This window comes from Medicago truncatula, chromosome 5, assembly GCF_003473485.1.
Source record: "Medicago truncatula cultivar Jemalong A17 chromosome 5, MtrunA17r5.0-ANR, whole genome shotgun sequence".
NCBI classification, from domain to species: Eukaryota; Viridiplantae; Streptophyta; class Magnoliopsida; order Fabales; family Fabaceae; genus Medicago; species Medicago truncatula.
In genome coordinates, this window is record NC_053046.1 from 10,592,721 (window position 1) to 10,612,587 (window position 19,867).

Consider the following 19,867-nt stretch of genomic DNA (forward strand, 5'->3'; position numbering starts at 1 on the left):
CTTAACTAATACGAATATTACCAATTCAATTTCATTTCCTCTTCCCCTTTCTCTTTCATCTGATGCGCGTTCCTCTTTTTTCTTCTCCCAGCCAAAGCAAAACCACCGAACAACATCCACCACCACACCACTGCCGGCGAGCCGCGACCACTCTTCTCCTTCTCCATCCATCACCGCCGCACCCCCCTCAATCTTCTGTATTGATTCTTTAGTTTAGAGAGCTATCTCCATCCATCTCTCTCCACAAACCCTAATTGTTGTAACTTGTAAGGTAATGTGAAATTGAATGTAATTTCCTTCAATTGTGATTCTGATTTGATGATTACATGTTCTTTAGTAATGTGAAATTGAATGTGAAATTGAATTTTTTTAGTTTTCGATTGCTACTGATTACTACAGAACTCAGAATGTTTTACTAAGACATGAATGTTCTGCTTATTATTATGGTTTAGAACATGAACTCTGATTGCTACTGAACTGTTTCTTGTGTTTAAATAATTGTATTGAGTGTGAGAGACGAATTCCAATTGAAAGCCTCGGTTTTAAATAATTGTCTTAAACAATAGTAGAATATGAAAGCCTGATAACTAGTCAAATTGTTTTAGAGTTACTATAGGTAATTAAGAAAAGTTAACTTACTTCCTTTGCCAATTTTATTCATGTATGGCAATGACTTTGAGAGGAGGACGTAATCAATAATCCTAAATAGTAGAGGTGGAAAACATGGAAAATGTAAGCTTATTTGATTCAAAAAAAATGTAAGCATATCTTCAACTTCTAGCATGCCTAGATTAGCTAATCTTCCTCTATTTTTGATAGTGTTTGGTTTTTCTGTATATGACTAGCATGTTCTAGCAACTTGTCATGAAAAGTAGCAACATTCATGGCATTTTCCATCAGAAAGATCTATCAAACCTGGCTCAACTTTTGAATTCAGCTATCATCGTCTTCTGTTTATGAAAATCAAGTGAAATTGGTTCATTTTGAAATCATTTATGTTATTTCAATGAAATTGAAACCGGCCATTGTTATGAAATTTGAATGTTATTAGAATTGATGTAACATTGAAACCATGTATTGTTAGTTGATTTTGAAACTGTTTCAACAGGAAAAGTTAAGATGAAAAGTCGGGATGCGTAAAGCATCACTTTGAATATGATGATCGGTTTTTAGTATTATTTTGTTGAAATTTTTTATGAACTACACCGAAATGGGTCGTATTGTATATTATATGATTTATATATTTTAGTTTATTTTTAAAGCTGCCACCCCAAAATTTTAGGTCTGGCTCCGCCACTGCAAATGTGTGATCAAGCTTAGCTAGGCTAGTTTCTTTCTGCAACATTATGCCACTGTATTATAACCTTAATATCACACTGAAGCATCAATGTTAGAATACTAGATGACCTTATCTCTTAATATCAGGAAATATTGAAATTTTAGTAGTGCTTATAGTGGATCCTCAATTTTTGTAATGTTTTCCCAAATAATATGACACAGACATACATCAGCATAACATTTTTATAGTGGAGTTGTTGCCTTGTGTCTAGGATATCACAAGTTGAGCTGTGAAATCAGCCATTTGCAAATGCAATGTAAGGCTGCAATGGCAGGGGATTTATGGCACCACAGGGTTGCCCTTTTTTTTTTTTTTTTTTTTTTTTTTTTGTGATTGTATGTGGAAATAAAGTGCAATGTGTTTAACTTCTAGTTGATTTATTTCATGCAGATTATGTTTGAGAATTTCGTGGATTGAACATTTTAAGATAATTTGACCAAGTGATTTGTGATTTTTTTTTTAATAGGAAATTAATAAAAATACCGAGAAGCCTTACCCAACAGAAGTTCAACTTCTAGGTGATTGAGGCTCCCGAGAGTAGAAAGCAGCATGAGGTAGTTTGTAGCTGATTGTGTTGTGATTTTCCTTGGAGAATGGTTGCTGATTGCAAACTCTGATTAGTGATCACAACTTAGTGTCAATTTGAAGTGGCTTGAGTATTATCTGAATATACTGAAATATCAAATACTTGCATTTGCTATCTGGACCCAACACCTTGGACTGGAACTGAAATACTGATTTCTCAAAGGAGAAAATTGCAGTTGGTAATCAAAGGAAATTAATTTGTTTGCTCCGGTGTTTGAATAATGGCAGATACTATTGTTACATCTGACCAATCTTCTACTTCCTCACTGAACCCTGCCCGAATAATCTGTCATGTGTATGTTACTCTGGAACTTATCAGTGTTTTTTTTTTTTTTTTTTTTTTTTAACATATTAGATTTTTTATACTGAGATCATGAATAAATAATGTCTGCCTGCTTTTGTTTTTTATTCATTTATTTAATTTTCAAAATCTCATCTCATGTAAGAGAAATATAACTCTGTTTCTTTTAGCTGTTTTTATAAGTGAACTTTATTAGGACCGATGAGCTGATATTTACTCATTTTTTCAATAGTTTCACTTTCAGTTGTTAAGCACGTAAGCTTGATAGTTGAGTCATGCAGCATGTCATATCATGTGTAGATGAAATAAATTTACTTTTACCAATGGTTAAAAGGAATTCTGATTACTGTATTGAAGTAATCTGTGAGACTTGCCAAGAGATGTATAGTGTTTTTCTAGAATAACTTTTGAAACTTACAAGCATTCTAAGCTTTATCATTATCACTGAATGTGTATGCAAAATAGTTTGGATTTCACTTCCTTGTAAATCATACGGTACTAAGACCATAGACCCTGGTTCTGGAAAACTGGTTTGATTTGAGTTCTATGTCGTGTTAGCCTTTGCAATGAAAATTAATCATTTTATGTAGATTTTTTCAAATATTCATTTCTCTGTTGAATACTGATCAAACTACTCTATTTTATACTTTTTTTCATACAAAAACAGATGTCAGAAGCAGTTCTCCCAATACACATGTCCTCGATGCAATTCGCGATACTGCTCCCTCCCATGTTATAAAGTAAGTAAAACTACCTCGAAGTAGATATGAGCTGGTTATGTTTAATTTGTGTTGCAAAGCTGTGTTTGTGACCCAACACCTATGCGGTAAGGGAAATATGTCAACATGTGATCTGCTTCAATATATCTAGAAACTCAGTCAAGTTTCACTGATCTATATTATTGAGTCTTTTCTCTGCTTTTAAAGATTTCATAAAACTTCTGATCATATCCTCAAAATTCTCTAATGAAAATTGTCAATCATTACATTTCTCTCATGAGGAATATATCATCAAACGAAGAAAAATTAGGAGACCAAAACCAAAGTTCATCTTGTGGACGTGAAACTATATTAGTAATTCATTCCTTTCTATAGATACTCTAAGTTTAAATCTTGTTCCTTGCTTGTTATGAACTTCTTTTGATCCCTTTTATTGTAATTTTTACAGTCTCATAGTCTTCGTTGTACTGAATCCTTCATGAAAGAAAATATAGTCCAAGAGCTCCAGCAAATGCAACCTAATGAACAAACCAAACAAAAAATGTTGGACATACTGAAGAGATTTCATTCAGAAGAGGAAATGGATGGCATGGATGAGGAGGATTGTAAGTTATCTGTATTTTTTGCTTTACTTTCAGAAATTCAGATATTTAAGAGTTGTTTCAGAGCACTCTTTCTGTTTGATATTTATCTTTACAATGCATGAACAGTATTATTAACTGTCACTCTGTCAGTTATTTCTAGCTGACATAGTTAATAGACACTAATCTATAAAGCTCTAAGAACTGCAGTTAGCATTGCTCTGCTCACTGTTCAGTGAGAGAGATTAGGATTATTCATGTACTCCTATCATACACGGACCATGCATCATTAGAAGCACTTGGCCGATAATTATTATAATAACGCCTATTTTCCTGTGTGTTATCCCCATAAGATGGGTAGGGTTTTCCAGAGAGAGCTGACTGGCTGAGATACAGAGAAAAAATGGAGAGAGATGATCAATTGAGATTTTTTATGCGTGTTATCCCGCTGCTCATCCGACCCTTTCATAGAATAAGGGTTTCCTTTTATTATTCTCAATATTAGGTTGATGAAAATCTGAAATATCCCCTAATGAATAAGATGGGCTACCCTCCTCTCTCAGCTTGGCATTGTCATCCCACTGTGCCAGTATACCTGTTGCTGTTGCCATGTCCTCGTGCCATTCTAATAGTCAGACTCATTATGGATCTAATGTAGTAAATTTCAAGAGACGGATTCCGCAAAAAAGTGTTGCAGAACCAATATAAAAGGAGTTGCCATCAGTTTGCTTTTTATTTTATTCTGTCAATGAAAAACATCTGTTTGCTGTTGCTATTTGTTACAGGACCACTAAATGTTTGTGACTTTGTAAAACAAGAACCCTAATTTTTCAATTTCTGTTTGGATCGATAATCCTAAAAATTAATATATGCATTCTTTTCTTCTCTCAATATCGATAAGATCCGTACCAAAATCATCGAGTTTTCACTGCGTAATTTGCCATGAATAATCGGGTTGCGCCGTGGGTTAATAACGACCCGTTTTCTCTGCAATCGGGTGAAGAAGAAACCGCTATTAAAAAAAAAAAAAACTGCCCACTTACGCATCTAGCTCGTGATAACATGGGTGCGAATTCAAGGAGAATAGGTATCGGGTCGGATTCCCTTGATTATCCCGGATACAATTTTTGCACTAATCCGGGTCCAAACCTTTTCTATTTTTGTTTTAAATGGGCGTGGCCTTATTCTTCTTACTGATCTGGCCTAATTTTATCAATTTTGAAGATGGTCTTTCATAGTTGCTGAATGATGTACAGTCATGGAAGCATTTAGTTTAGTGGATTTTAGAACAACTACAGCCTAGCATTTTGGATCATTTAACGAATGTAATTTTGTAAACAAATTATCACATCATAAGTGAACTCTTATTGTTGTGTTTGAATATGTTGTGAAGAGTTTTTGAGGTCATAATTTTCAATTTCCTAATTATACCAGTAAAGAAGGGTACTAAATTTCTATCTGATTGTTTTCTCAGCTTTTGAAGATTCTGCTTTGTCCGAGGAGACGATGGAAACAATAATGTCAGGTATGTTCCTATTGAATACATTTCCTTTATTGTGTGTCTTCTAACTGCTCTACCCTTGCACCACCAGTAAGACAGATTTTTGTCTATGGTTGGGTGAGGCTGATTTTATTTTCATTTCCCTACAGGACAAGAAATCAGTTTTGATGATTTATCTCTTGAAGAGAAGAAACAATTTCAGAGAGCTATTGCTTGTGGGGAATTGAGCAAGATGATCAAACCATGGGATCCATGGTGGTCAAAGCCTTCTGCCAGAGAAATCCGTCTTAGTAAAGAGGGTACTCAACTTGTTCAAACTCTTTCAGAGCAGGAATTGGAAAATGAAACTGAAAGTAATGAATCAAGCGAAATTCCTCTCGGCCCTGAAGTTCCGCTACCTCCTCTAAGTAGTCTTAGTTCCAAGGAGCCATCACCCCTTTTAACTGTTCACCTTGTTGATATATTATACAGCTACTGCTTCACTCTTCACCTCTACAACGGAGATTGGAGGTCAGATCCAATAGGGTCAGTCATGGTTGTGTTGAGTGTGTCCTCAGTTTTGGGTCAAGGTGGGCAGCCAGAGACTGTACTGGGAGCCCTCACTCATTGCTTGGAGCAGGTTTGCTCTCCAGCTTACAGACACATGGGGGGGCTGCCATTTGGTTTAGGTGTTATGGATGATGTGATCAGTCTACTTTCATTGGGAAGCCCTGCTATGGTGTGTGCCCTTTGCGACATGCATCGTTTGATTCAAGAAGGAGAAAAGGAGGTGAAATCAGAAAAGCCAAGAAAGTCGAGGAGGGATGAGATTAGTAGTATTAAGCAGGCAGAAAGGAAGATATATTTCATCATGTGTTGGGTTCATGAGCAGCCAGAGGAAGCTTGGTCCTCTTTAGCAGCCATCGTAACGGCACAAAAGACATCAGCCATGGAATTCCAGGGGAGTAATAAGCCTGAAAAATTGAACAATAGAGCAGAATCCAGAGGCAGATGTTTGATTGAGGAGATTGAATGATTTACACATATTGCTGTCCCCTTACCTTTTAACCACATTTATTTACCTTTCATTCGGTTTAGGTGTTATTCTCGTATCCCACCTAATTATCAACATCTAGCTCTCCGATCACCCCCCAAAAAAAGAACACCCTCTGTATAGCTCATCAACCAAATGAAGCCTTATATTTTCATGTTACCTATGTCTTGGTATGTATACCTTCATCTCTTTACCTTAGCCTTAATGTGGTTTGCCACAAACAGAAACGTGACAACGGCACAAGGAAACCAAACCGATCATTTCGCTTTGCTCCAATTCAAGCAATCAATATCTAGTGATCCATATGGTATTCTAGATTCTTGGAATGCTTCAACCCACTTTTGCAAATGGCCTGGAATCGTATGCAGTCCCAAGCATCAAAGATTTACCAAGTTAAAGCTGCCAGGATAAAAGTTGCATGGATCCATATCTCCATATGTTGGCAATCTTTCTCGTTTGAGATTCCTCAACCTTGGAAACAATGGCTTCTACGGAAACATTCCACAAGAAACGGGTCGTTTATCACGATTAAGATATTTTCTTCTATCCAACAACTCTCTGGTTGGAGAATTTCCTTTAACCTTGACAAACTGCTCTGAGCTCAAAAGCGTAGACTTAGAAGGAAACAAACTTTTTGGAAAAATACCTAGCCAATTTGGCTCTCTTCAAAAGCTTCACATTTTCTATATCGGAACAAACAATTTATCGGGAAAAATCCCACCATCCATAAGGAATCTTTCATCTCTTAATATTTTTTCAATTGGTTATAATAACTTGGTAGGAAATATTCCACGTGAAATTTGCTTCTTAAAACAGTTGAAGTTTATAGCAGTGCATGCCAACAAGTTGTCTGGTACATTTCTTTCTTGTCTTTATAATATGTCATCTCTTACGGGGATCTCAGTTGAAGCGAATAGCTTTAGTGGTTCTCTTCCACCCAATATGTTCAACACTCTCCCTAACCTCTATTTCTATGGAATTGGAGGAAATCAATTCTCTGGTCCAATCCCAACTTCCATTGCAAATGCTTATACTTTGATAAGGTTTGATATTGGTGGTAACCATTTTGTCGGACAAGTTCCATGTCTAGGGAAGCTACAGAAACTTTGGTCGCTAAGTTTGCAAGATAACAAATTAGGTGACAATTCCAGTAAGGATTTAGAGTTTTTAAAATCATTAGCAAATTGTAGCCAGTTGTACTCTCTCTCTGTAACCAACAACAACTTTGGAGGTAGTTTGCCAAATTTGATAGGTAACTTATCCCCTGGTCTAAGTGAATTATATATTGGGGGTAATCAAATATATGGTAAAATTCCTATAGAATTAGGAAATCTAACTAGCCTTGATTCTCTTAACCATGGAAGATAACCGTTTAGAAGGAACTATTCCAAAAACTTTTGGGATGTTTCAAAAGATACAATACTTAGGATTGGGAGGAAACAGGTTATCAGGGGATATACCGGCCTTCATAGGAAACCTCAGTCAGTTGTATTATCTGGGACTTAGTGAAAATAAATTAGAAGGGAATATTCCTCCAAATATAGGAAATTGTCAAAAGTTAGAATACCTAAACTTTTCACAAAATGACCTTAGAGGATCCATACGTTTAGAGATCTTTAGTATTTCCCCTTTGTCAAAACTTGACTTTTCACGAAACATGTTGAATGATAGATTACCTAAAGAAGTGGGTATGCTAAAAAGTATTGAGGGGGTAGATGTCTCTGAGAATCGTTTATTTGGGGACATTCTTGGAACCATTGGTGAATGCAGAGTCTTACAAGTCCTCTAATTGCAAGGGAACAAGACCATCCTCTTTTGCTTCTCTCAAAGGTCTACGGTATTTAGATATTTCAAGAAATAAATTGTTTGGACCAAATCCCGATGTTATGCAAAATATCTCTAATTTAGAATACTTAGATGTTTCTTTTAACATGTTGGAAGGTGAGGTACCAACAGATGGTGTCTTTGGAAATGCAACCAGAGTAGCAATAATTGGAAACAATAAACTTTGTGGTGGTATTTCAGAGTTACATCTACCACCATGCCCTTTCAAGGGTAGGAAACATATAAAAAACCATAATTTCAAGTTGATAGCTATGATAGTCAGTGTGGTTTCTTTTCTTCTCATACTTTCATTTATTATAGCTATCTATTGGATAAGTAAAAGGAACAAAAAATCATCATTAGATTCTTCAATAATAGATCAACTAGATAAGGTTTCATACAAAGACTTACACAAAGGAACTGATGGGTTCTCGGATAGAAACATGATCGGGTCAGGAAGTTTTGGTTCCGTGTACAAAGGAAATCTTGTGTCAGAAGATAATGTTGTTGCATAATGTTGTTGCAGTAAAGGTCTTGAACCTCCAAAAGAAAGGAGCTCACAAGAGTTTTATTGTTGAATGTAATGCACTCAAAAATATTAGACACCAAAATTTAGTCAAGGTTCTAACATGTTGTTCTAGTACAAATTACAAAGGCCAAGAATTTAAAGCTTTAGTTTTTTATTACATGAAAAATGGAAGCTTAGAACAATGGTTGCATCCTCAGATTTAAGTGCAGAACCTCTAACAACATTGAACCTTGGTCATAGATTAAACATCATTATGGATGTTGCTTCTGCATTACATTATCTTCATCGAGAATGTGAGCAATTGGTCCTTCGTTGTGATCTAAAGCCAAGCACACTTCTTGATGATGACATGGTCATGTGAGTGATTTTGGCACAGCAAGACTTGTCTCAGCCATTTGTGGTACCACTCATAAGAATACTAGTACAACTGGAATAAAAGGAACAATTGGCTATGCTCCTCTGGGTATGTTTTAAATTATTGATACTTCCATCGTTTATTTGAATCCTAATATGTTTTGAAGTAGTTTAAAATCATACCAGTGACATATTATTAACACCTTTTGTTACATGCTTTAGAGTATGGGATGGGTTCTGAAGTATCTGCATGTGGTGACATGTATAGCTTTGGAATCCTTATGTTGGAAATGCTTACCGGTAGAAGACCCACTGATCACGCTTTTGAAGATGGTCAAAATCTGCATAACTTTGTTGCAATATCATTTCCTGCTAATCTTAAGAAAATTTTGGACCCACATCTTTTATCAAGGGACGCAGAAGTAGAAATGGAAGATGGAAATCTTGAGAATCTTATTCCAGCTGCAAAGGAGTGCTTAGTTTCACTTTTTAGGATTGGACTTATGTGTTCAATGGAGTCACCAAAAGAAAGACTGAATATTGAGGATGTATGTATAGAGCTTAGTATAATCAGAAAGGCCTTTCTTGCCGGTGAGATAAACTGATATTTTTATGTGTATTCGAATCATAACTAAATCATTATTTGGTTATGGAGTTATCATTTGATTTTTATTATCATATTTTGCATTTAATATTCCTAAACTTCAAAATACAATGGTAATAATGGATTTCTTTTTGATTTGAATTTCAGGTGCTCAAACTTGTAATTAGCAATTCAGCTTGATGCGCAGTTTTTACGAAACTTATAGGTCAAGCTTGAAGCACATGTGACAATGTTTAGTTTACCCATTTGGTTAGCAGTATTTGTGTATTTTCCTCCAACCTAGGCGTTGCTTTAAATAAATAATGTTGCACTGCTTTTCTAATTCAATAAACTGAGAATTGATACTTCTCCCATATTTCTCTTCATTCTTCTGTCATGTATTTTCATTTTCATACTATTATAAATTTATCGTTGTAGTTAAAATTGCACGTTCAAAGTTGTTCCATAAAAAGCTAGTACAATTGGGACAAAAGGAACAGTTGGCTATGCTCTTCTAGATACGTACTAAAGTCTTGAATCTTCCATTGTTTCTTTTAATAATCCTATGTTTGGTGTTGACTTAAAATTATACCAGCGACATAGTATTAACAGCTTTTCCTACATGTTTTAGCGTATGGAGTCTTGGTTTTTAGCTATAGTTTCTAAATTAAACCTGGTATTTTATATTTTGATTAAAATTTTGATAATAACTATAAGGACTTTATGCTCTAATTTTTCAGTGTATGGAATTCGATCCGAGGTGTCAATTTAAGGCGACATGTATAGCTTTTGAATTCGGGTATCAATTTGTGGTCTTATGGAATTGAAGACCCACAAATGAAATGTTTCAAAATGATCATAAATTCACAATCTCCATAATTTTGTGAAACTTTCAATTTCAAATAACCTTTTCCATATTTTCGATCGGTCTATTCTCTTCATTGAATTAGAACACAATACAAACTATGGAAACCTTGGCAGCATTCATTCAAATTGTTGGACAATTTTACGACTCAACGTGATTATGACTCAACATGTAATTGCAACAAGATTGATACTATGCATTCATTTTGTCCGAAGAACATGATCAATTTGACGCTGTTGATTCATAACAGAAGTTCTCATAATTAGGGGTAGTTACAATCTTACAGATTTGGTAAAAGAAACAATAAAGCTCAGTAAATAAGAATAGCAGTTCATATGTGGAGGGACATCAGATGCCAAAGAGTCAATAATTACCGAACCGAGGACAAAGGTTTGTTATGATGACACAAATTAAAAATAACTTCTTAGATACGTGAGTGAGACCGCATTACATCGTATGATTTGGGCTGTACAAATCATATTGTGGTCAACGGCAATCCAATATCTTACTTTAATAATCTCATTATATAGTTGGTGTCTTAAAATTCATTCACAGAGTATGCTGAAAATTGCCAGGTAAAGTCCATATAAGAGAGGGAACTAATAACTACATAACATTTGTTGCGAAGAAGTGGAAGCATTGTCTAATGGGGAGGCACTTTATGATCAATAACAGACCATTGAAGCCTGAAGTTCCTAACTGACCAAAGATGTCAAAAATCACGACATAGATAGACTTCAAAATGAATGGATTTTGATTTTGAATCTATCATAAACCAGACAATGAGAATGAGGATGCACATAATTTTTCATGGCAGATGATGAATGCAGATTTCAGTTTACAAATAATTCGATCAAGATCATCTATTAGGTCAGATGAAGCTTGGAACTCAAGTTTCATACAAGGAACTCAAGATGAACTAGTGAAGAAAATTGAGCAACCAGTGGCAGGTTGAGCAGCTCAAATAGAAATGCATTTCCAATAATGCTCAAGAATTTAACAAAACTGAAACCAAACTCCAATCTATTATGACAACCAACAAGAGACTGAGGTGTTTAATGTTCCAATTGAACTCACACAACCTGCTAAACAAATAGAAATAGGAGTTCATCTTTTTTAAGCAAATTCTCTTGTCTGCATTCTTTATGTAACACATACATTAGTGTTGGTTCACTTACTAAAATTTTAAAGTTCAAACTTCATATATAATACCTTAAATATGTGTAGAATTTTTCTAGGAGGAAACTTTATGTTGAGGTTTAGTATACCAGTGTATCAGATTTTTTTTTAAGAAGCTAAATTAGTCCACCCAATCAACGTATCAGATGGCAATCAATAGCTCTTTGGATTAGCATGCCAAATCCAAAATGAATAAACCACACACCAATAAGAAATCTGCAGAAATCATTTGGACAAATAAGTTTGGAAGACTTTTGTTTCAGTTACGTGTTTATGAAGTTTTGGATATTTCATTTGATTGAGCCTTCTAATACACACTTATTATTATAGTCAAAAATAAATAAATAATACACTTATTGAGATTTTTTTACTGGAAATAGCTCACCTCGTTTCATTAGTAATAATAGTACTAATACAAAACTTATACAAATGGGTATGTGGGTAAAAATGCTGAAATGTGGTCGTTCTTGGTAATACATGAACAACTTCATTGACTTTTCTACTAGTAAACTCGACACAAGAGTTTTAGAAAAAGGACCTTACAGTCTTGGATAATAGCGCCCAAGCTCATAAACACTTCACTTTTACTCTTAAACCTGACAACTACCGTTTGAGAGTCAAGCATAAAATTGACGTTTTATCCAAACTTAGCCCTTGAACCCATTTGAGGGCATGAAGAAGGCCTATAGCTTCACCTTTGTCAACATCTTCCGACCGTTGGCTGCTTGCTTGAGAATGTTATACATTTCATATTCTAGGTTCATGTAAAAACGAAATACGTTTACTAACCTATTTCTAAGGGTAATGATCATTTCCTTGCAACATTATATTAAATAAATAATGCAAGGGAATTTTTGAAATTATGATATTAAACGTGGATATATTAGTTGATAATTTGTTAGTAATTTTGTAAACCAAGGTAAATCAATTTTTGTAAGTCATGACTAATCCATTGAGGTAACTCAATTCTCTTTAACGTTTTTTTTTATACTAAAAATAAGGTTTTTATTTTCCCTTTTATGCTCTAGGTAATGAATATTTATATAAATTTTACACACAAGATACCCGTTACAAAATTAAATTTTTATTAATACATCTTCAATTTATGTGAAAGTGAAATCTCAACATGTTGAGATTGGCGTTGGCTTATTCTGATGATGAAAGCACTCATATCATAACGAACGTATTAAACAAGGCACGACTGGTAGTAATACTCAAATCTAAAAGAAATAAAAACTAAAAAAAGTGGAAAAGTGATGCATTTCAAGAGTGAGGCAATCAAAATTTTAATATGTTGGTCCACAGTTTGGTGTTGACAGTATCTTTGAGTTTTCTACCCCAAAAGAAACGATTATCAAGCTAATATGTTAGTATTTGTTTTTATTATTATACGATGAAAGCACTTATATCATAAGGAACACGTATTAAGCACTGCAGGGAAGGACTGAATACTGATATGACAATGAGACGTAATTTATTTTCTACCCCAAAAGACACGACTCTCAAGTTGGAAAGTCATCAGCACGTAGCATTATCATATACGTTTGTCCACATAGATATTGGCATTGGCTTATCTTCCAGTTTTCTACCCTAAAATATACGATTGCCAAGCTGAAATGCTAGTATTTGTTTTTATTATGATTATGATGAAACCAACAATAAGGTCGTATTCAAGGCAGAACGAAGAGCCTAGCCCAAAAAATAAGTCTAAAATTGGAGACCCCAAAATAATAATAATAATAGTAATAATAATTAGGCCGGGGTCTATTCAGCCAAAAAAAAAAGATTACTTAAAACTTAGTTTTTTATTGTTCTATTTAGAATTTATCATGTGATGTTATTAAAGGGAGTTCAAACTCCTAATTTGCAACAACGGCATTGTTGAAGCTTATAGCAAAATAGAAAGGCACACTATAAGTGAGATTTTGAAACATGTGCAAATTAGACAATTTGTAAACCTCCACGAACAGCTATGTATCAACGTGATAAAAATCTCCGACAACACTTTAGAGCCGTTTGAAACCAATGAAAACTAAAATCATGTTAAAATTGTTTAAAATTTTGTAAAATAGACTTATAATGTTAAAAAAAAAAATGAGTGGCCTGTGACCTCCAACAACGTCATAGAGGTCCGGTTTAAATATGAATTCTTTAGTTATTCACTGATACTTGAAAAAAAAAAATGCAGAATTGATACGTAGAACCTTCATTCACCAGAGGTTTGTGAAAGACCAACGCCAAACTATGATAGGGCAACTTATCTCCAATTTGGCTTAGCTTTAGGGATGTGTTGTGACCTCACATTATCAGTAAATTAGATACTACCCCAATTGAAGACTTTCCTGTAAATGGAGGCTTAAAATTTTGATTGCCTCACTCTTGGAGATTTCACTTAAATTGAAGATGTATTAATAAAAATATAATTTTGTAATGGATATATTGTCAACCGGTTCCGTCATGAATCCGTCTAAAATTGGAAAAAGTGAGGAGGACCAATTAGAGGTATCGAGTTGCAAATCTCATTCCAAATCATGCCTATAAACTTTTATGAATTATTGTCGGGTTTACACTATGTTACTCAAATTATTATGAAAATTCCACATCTTGCTTATATGCCATATTCCATTGCACAGTTTAATAAAATTTTGAATATTCATGTTACTATTACTACTTTGATGGATGGGGAATATTGTTGCTAAAAATATAAAAGATTTGTTTCAAATATATTTTGTGCTGAAAATATATTTATGGACAATAAATATATTTTTGTATCGTATGAAGAACGATTTGATGCAAATATATTTTGAAAGGGAATATTATATTTTTGATGCAAATATTCTTTCACTGAAGGAGAAAAAAAAAACGTATCTTCAGTGTGGTATTTGTTCCAAATTTATGAGTTATACTTTTACTATAAATATAGACCTTGTATCAGGCTAAACTTTGAGAGAGATAGAGGGGCTGAAACAAGGGTTTAGAATGGCAACAACAAAACTAGAGTTTGTCTCTTTGGGAACAAACGATAGGGTTTGAGGGTTGATTCACCTTGGGAAACACTATTAGGATTCAGTCTCTTGCTTACGGAAAGAGATTGAGACTTTGGGTAGAATTAGGCAGGAGACTTATTCTTTTAACCCATTGATTTCTCTTTGTAACGTTACTCATCATATAGTGGATCGGAGGGCTGCTCTCTCCCCCCAGACTAGGTCAATTTGGACCGAACTAGGTCAACAAATTCTTTTGTGTTCTTCTCGCCGTTGTTTTCTACTTTTGACTTGTATTTATAACTTCCATACACTTTGTTTTGGTTGCTTGATTATCCTTGCTCCACACATCAAGTTTGTTATTGGTGTGATTTTCATCGAATTCACAACATATTTGTTAATTATTGTTTTTGCAGTGCTGCTATTTACAGCGAAACAAATCATCAAGAAAGTGTCCCGAAATGTTTTCAGCCGTTGGATATCCTCTTTAGTTAAAGTAAAGATGCTGAAAAAAAAAGGAAAGAAGTGATAGCAAGGCCATTTTAACAAGGTCGTGAATATGTCGGGATAAAAAAATTCAGGATACTTATCATTACCCTTGTTTTTGTTTTTGATTACTCATTTATTGCATTTACTAGATTGGATGTATGTTATGTATCTTTAAAAGTTTTGTGGCGTTCAGGTGTAAACTTCCTAACAATTTGCGCCATCTGGATACACACTTCTAAAAACATACAGTCCACAAAAAAAGTTGTTAATTTGGATACAAAATTTAAGTCTAGAGACAGTGCAACATACTGCATCCGTGTCTATATTACAAATGACAACAGAGAATTATTTCAGCTTTACCTACTCACGCAAGAACACCTGAAATTAGGAATTTTGAAATTTAGAGGTGAATACAAGAAAATAAATTATAATTACATAAGCATATGTAACGAAGAGTAGAAAACGCATATAAAATTTTAGTTTGTCTCGCCATCAACAAAGACCGTTCTGATTATATTTAGCTCTCTTGTAACATCTATTATGCTCATTCTTTCTTTTGGTGATTCCATTGAACAAGCAAGTCCAATCCTTAGAAGTGAAACTAAGCACTTCTCCTTAGCTGGAATAAGATTCTCATTATGTCCATCTTCTATTGAAACAAGATGTGGGTCCAAAATCTGTATAAGATTATCTTGAAATGAACTTTCAACAAACATATGTAGATTTTGACCATCTTCAAACATTTCATCTGTGGGTCTTCTTCCGGTGATCATTTCCAACATAAGCATCCCAAAGCTATACATGTCACCAGATGTGGATACTTCAGAACCCATTCCATACTCTACAAGATTAAGCAAAAGCATTTAATACTCTATAACTAGTAGAATGTCAAATATAAGTGATCTAAGAAAAGTCTACAAAGTACCTGGAGGAGCATAGCCAACAGTCCCTTTAATTCCAATTGTACTAGTTTCCTGATGAGATGTGTCTTCAATAACTGAGACAAGTCTTGCTATGCCAAAATCACTCACATGAGCAACCATGTCATCGTCAAGAAGGACGTTGCTTGGCTTTATATCACAATGAAGGACCACCTGCTCACATTCATGATGAAGATAATGTAGTGCAGAAGCAATATCGATAGTGATATTTAATCTATGAACAAGGTCCAACGTTCTTGGATGCTCTGAATTCACATTCCATGGATGAAGCCATTGTTCTAAACTTCCATTTTTCATGTAATCAAAAACTAAAGCTTTAAATTCTTGACCTTTATAATCAGTACCAGAACAACATGTTAAAATCTTGGCCAAATTTCGATGTCTAACATTCTTGAGTGCATTACATTCGGCAATAAAACTCTTATCAGCTCCCTTCTTTTTAAGGTTCAGAACCTTGATAGCAACAGATTTATCTTGTGATACGAGAATTCCTTTGTATACGGAACAAAAACTTCCTGATCCAATCAAGTTTCCATCTGAGAATCCATCAGTTCCTTGATGTAGTTCTTGGTATGAAACCTTAACTAGCTGGTCAGTTGTAGGTGTATCAGAAGATAATTTCATGTTTCTTTTCCTTACCCAGTAGATGGTTAGAATAAATATCAGTATAATAATGAAAATGACACTAATTATCACTGCTACCAACTTCAACTTGAGGTGTTTTGTAGGTTTTATAACTTTGATAGGGCATGGCGGTAGATGCAGCTCTAAAACTCCTCCACAAAGCTTATTGTTTCCAATCATTGCTAACCTGCTTGCATTTTGAAAGACACCTTTCATTGGAACCTCACCTTCCAACATGTTGAAAGATACATTGAAGTATTCTAGGAAAACAATATTCTGCAAACTTGTAGGAATTGATCCAGACAACTGATTTCTTGACATGTCTAAATATTGAAGACCTTTGAGAGATGCCAAAGTGAAAGGTATTGTTCCGAGGAAAAGGTTTCCTTGCAAATGAAGGTATTCTAAGTTTATGCAATCCCCAATGGTTCCTGGAATGCCACCTGAGAGATGATTTTCAGAGACATCTATTGTACCTATATTTTTTAGCAAACCTACTTCATCAGGTAAACTACCACTCAATGAATTTTGTGACAAGTCCAATCCCTTTGTTAAGGAATAAATTCTAAAAATTTCTAAGGGTATGGCTCCTCGAAGGTTGTTTAGTGACAGGTTTAAAAATTGCAACTTTTGGCATTCCCCTATACTTAGAGGAATATTCCCTTCTAATAAATTTTCTTCCATACGCAAAACAAACAACTGACTGAGGTTTCCTATGAAGGCCGGTATATCCCCTGATAACCTGTTTCCTCCCAATCCTAAGTATTGTATCTTTTGAAACATCCTAAAAGTTTTTGGAATCGTTCCTTCTAAACGATTATCTTCCATGGTTAAGAGAATCAAGCTAGTTAGATTTCCTAATTCTATAGGAATTTTACCATATATTTGATTACCCCCAATATATAATTCACTTAGTCCAGGGGATAAGTTACCTATCAAATTTGGCAAACTACCTCCAAAATTGTTGTTGGTTACAGAGAGAGAGTACAACTGGCTACAATTTGCTAATGATTTTAAAAACTCTAAATCCTTACTGGAATTGTCACCTAATTTGTTATCTTGCAAACTTAGCGACCAAAGTTTCTGTAGCTTCCCTAGACATGGAACTTGTCCGACAAAATGGTTACCACCAATATCAAACCTTATCAAAGTATAAGCATTTGCAATGGAAGTTGGGATTGGACCAGAGAATTGATTTCCTCCAATTCCATAGAAATAGAGGTTAGGGAGAGTGTTGAACATATTGGGCGGAAGAGAGCCACTAAAGCTATTCGCTGCAACTGAGATCCCCGTAAGAGATGACATATTATAAAGACAAGAAAGAAATGTACCAGACAATTTGTTGGCATGCACTGCTATAAACTTCAACTGTTTTAAGAAGCAAATTTCACGTGGAATATTTCCTACCAAGTTATTATAACCAATTGAAAAAATATTAAGAGATGAAAGATTCCTTATGGATGGTGGGATTTTTCCAGATAAATTGTTTGTTCCGATATAGAAAATGTGAAGCTTTTGAAGAGAGCCAAATTGGCTAGGTATTTTTCCAAAAAGTTTGTTTCCTTCTAAGTCTACGCTTTTGAGCTCAGAGCAGTTTGTCAAGTTTAAAGGAAATTCTCCAACCAGAGAGTTGTTGGATAGAAGAAAATATCTTAATCTTGACAAACGACCCAACTCTTGTGGAATGTTTCCATTGAAATTGTTGTTTTCAAGGTTAAGAAATCTCAAACGAGAAAGATTACCAATATATGGAGATATGGATCCATGCAACTTGTATCCTGACAGCTTCAACTTGGTAACTCTTTGATGCTTGGGACTGCATATGATTCCATTCCAGTTGCAAAAGTGAGTTGAACTATTCCATTTATTTAGGATACCATATGGGTCACTAGATATTAATTGCTTGAATTGGAGCAATGCCAAATGATCGGTTTGGTTTCCTAGTGCCACTGCCACAGTTCTGTTTGGGCCAAACCACATTAAGGCTAAGGTAAAGAGATGAAGGTATACATACCAAGACATAGGTAACATCAAAATATAAGGCTTCATTTGGTTGATGAGCTATACAGAGGGTGTTCTTTTTTGGGGGGTGATCAGAGAGCTAGAGGCATGGCCGTCCCTATGAAATAGGAGGCTCGGCTCTCTATTTAAAATAGACGCCAATAAATAAAAACGCAATTTTTTTGTGTAGTTAAGCTTTATTAAAAAATCAGAATCAGAATAGTTTCTAAACATGAAACGAAATACAAAAAAATTAAGTGAAAGAGAGGTAGAATTTACTAACGGTGCCGTTTGGATTGATTACTTATCCGTTGTGGGAAAGGGGATAACGAATGATTTTTGTGAAAAATAAATGATTGTTGTGATTCTTTCAATGAAATAACTTTTCAAATTAACTGATTAAGTGATTATACAAATTGGGGGTGGTTTGATAGTACCATATTTATGTTCAGATAGGAGAACTAAAGTCTAGAAAAAACTCAAACGTGTAAAAAAAGAACATATATTTTTTATTTAAATGGGGGTGGGTATTAGAGTTGATTTTTCTAAAGCCCATAGCTTTTGGAGGCCCGGCTTGATTGAGCACCTTGCACTCCCTCAAGGCCGGGCCTGGCTAGAGGGTGTTGATAATTAGGCCGGAATGCAATGCATGGTGATTCCTTCTCTTTGAGAATGCATTTAAATGCTAGATTCAACGTGAAGTACGAAATGCAAAATTTAATTTTGTGAATGGACACGTAAGAAATAATGATTAAATAATAAGATCAAAATTTGTTGTATTTAAAACATTTTTAGTATGAAAATTATTTATAATATCAAATTTTATTTAATATATGTTGATGAAATATTCTTTAAAAAAATGTTGATTAAATAAAATTCTAAAATTATATTTTTTTTTTGAAAACTTTAATAATTAGAATTGATAATTTGTTTTTTTGAATAATAATTATAAGTGATAATTAAAAGGCAACAATATATTAGAATTTGAACCCAAGAGCACTTAGATGAGATGGAACGGGTCTCTTCTAGATTAACCAAGGTCCTGGGTTCGAATCCAGCCTTGGGCATGCAGCAGTGTTAAAACTCTTAGGGAGAGTCTGCCGCCCATTTGAGTCCCACAATGCTCGAGGGATTAGTCTCTGCAGTTGCGCGCGGAGGATACCCGATTTACACCAAAAAAAAATTAGAATTTGAAATGGAGGGAGTACTAGTTATAACTTATGAGTAATATGGCTTGACTTCCAACTTGAGAATCGTGTCTTTTGGTGTAGAAAATAAGGTGTCATCGTCATGCTATATATTATATATATATGACCCGCTGATGTTGCTGCACACCAATCATTCATTATCATATCAGTATTAGTCCTGCCATGTTTAATACGTTTGTTATGATATGAGTGCTTTCATGGTATAATAATAATAAAAACAAATGCTA

General features: G+C 34.5%; 3 protein-coding genes across 4 annotated transcripts; 2 read left to right on the forward strand and 1 right to left on the reverse strand.

Moving 5' to 3' along the window:
• Positions 1–9,723, forward strand: LOC11408623 (zinc finger HIT domain-containing protein 2). Of its 2 annotated transcripts, XM_024783580.2 has the most exons (9): positions 1–271; positions 681–758; positions 1,806–2,219; positions 2,893–2,965; positions 3,393–3,549; positions 5,000–5,050; positions 5,176–8,875; positions 8,989–9,357; positions 9,518–9,723. In XM_024783580.2, the coding sequence occupies exons 3-7, from the start codon at positions 2,146–2,148 to the stop codon at positions 6,039–6,041; spliced, it is 1,221 nt and encodes a 406-aa protein (XP_024639348.1). In that variant the 5' UTR covers positions 1–271; positions 681–758; positions 1,806–2,145; the 3' UTR covers positions 6,042–8,875; positions 8,989–9,357; positions 9,518–9,723. The 2 variants fall into 2 exon arrangements, with proteins under 2 accessions (XP_024639348.1, XP_024639347.1); XM_024783579.2 differs by lacking the exon at positions 681–758.
• Positions 8,594–9,371, forward strand: LOC112422018 (putative receptor-like protein kinase At3g47110). Its single transcript, XM_024784717.1, has 3 exons — positions 8,594–8,705; positions 8,789–8,875; positions 8,989–9,371. Exons 1-3 carry the CDS (start codon positions 8,594–8,596, stop codon positions 9,369–9,371), a joined length of 582 nt encoding a protein of 193 aa, XP_024640485.1.
• A 5,501-nt stretch (positions 9,724–15,224) lies between the features above and the next one.
• On the reverse strand, positions 15,225–18,509 carry LOC11407070 (probable LRR receptor-like serine/threonine-protein kinase At3g47570). The gene is made up of 2 exons (XM_003612467.3): positions 15,792–18,509; positions 15,225–15,707 (listed from the first exon to the last, which is right to left on the reverse strand). The coding sequence occupies exons 1-2, from the start codon at positions 18,478–18,480 to the stop codon at positions 15,343–15,345; spliced, it is 3,054 nt and encodes a 1,017-aa protein (XP_003612515.1). The 5' UTR covers positions 18,481–18,509; the 3' UTR covers positions 15,225–15,342.
• Positions 18,510–19,867: the final 1,358 nt, after the last annotated feature.

Coding starts and splice junctions, on each gene's coding strand:
- LOC112422018 (XM_024784717.1), top strand. CDS start 8,594: ATGGTTGCATCCTCAGATTTAAGTGCAGAACCTCTAACAACATTGAAC. Junction 8,706..8,788: donor ACATTATCTTCATCGAGAAT/GTGAGCAATTGG, acceptor ATTTTGGCACAG/CAAGACTTGTCTCAGCCATT. Junction 8,876..8,988: donor AATTGGCTATGCTCCTCTGG/GTATGTTTTAAA, acceptor TACATGCTTTAG/AGTATGGGATGGGTTCTGAA.
- LOC11407070 (XM_003612467.3), bottom strand. CDS start 18,480: ATGAAGCCTTATATTTTGATGTTACCTATGTCTTGGTATGTATACCTT. Junction 15,708..15,791: donor TGTTGGCTATGCTCCTCCAG/GTACTTTGTAGA, acceptor TTAATCTTGTAG/AGTATGGAATGGGTTCTGAA.
- LOC11408623 (XM_024783580.2), top strand. CDS start 2,146: ATGGCAGATACTATTGTTACATCTGACCAATCTTCTACTTCCTCACTG. Junction 2,220..2,892: donor GCCCGAATAATCTGTCATGT/GTATGTTACTCT, acceptor ATACAAAAACAG/ATGTCAGAAGCAGTTCTCCC. Junction 2,966..3,392: donor GCTCCCTCCCATGTTATAAA/GTAAGTAAAACT, acceptor TAATTTTTACAG/TCTCATAGTCTTCGTTGTAC.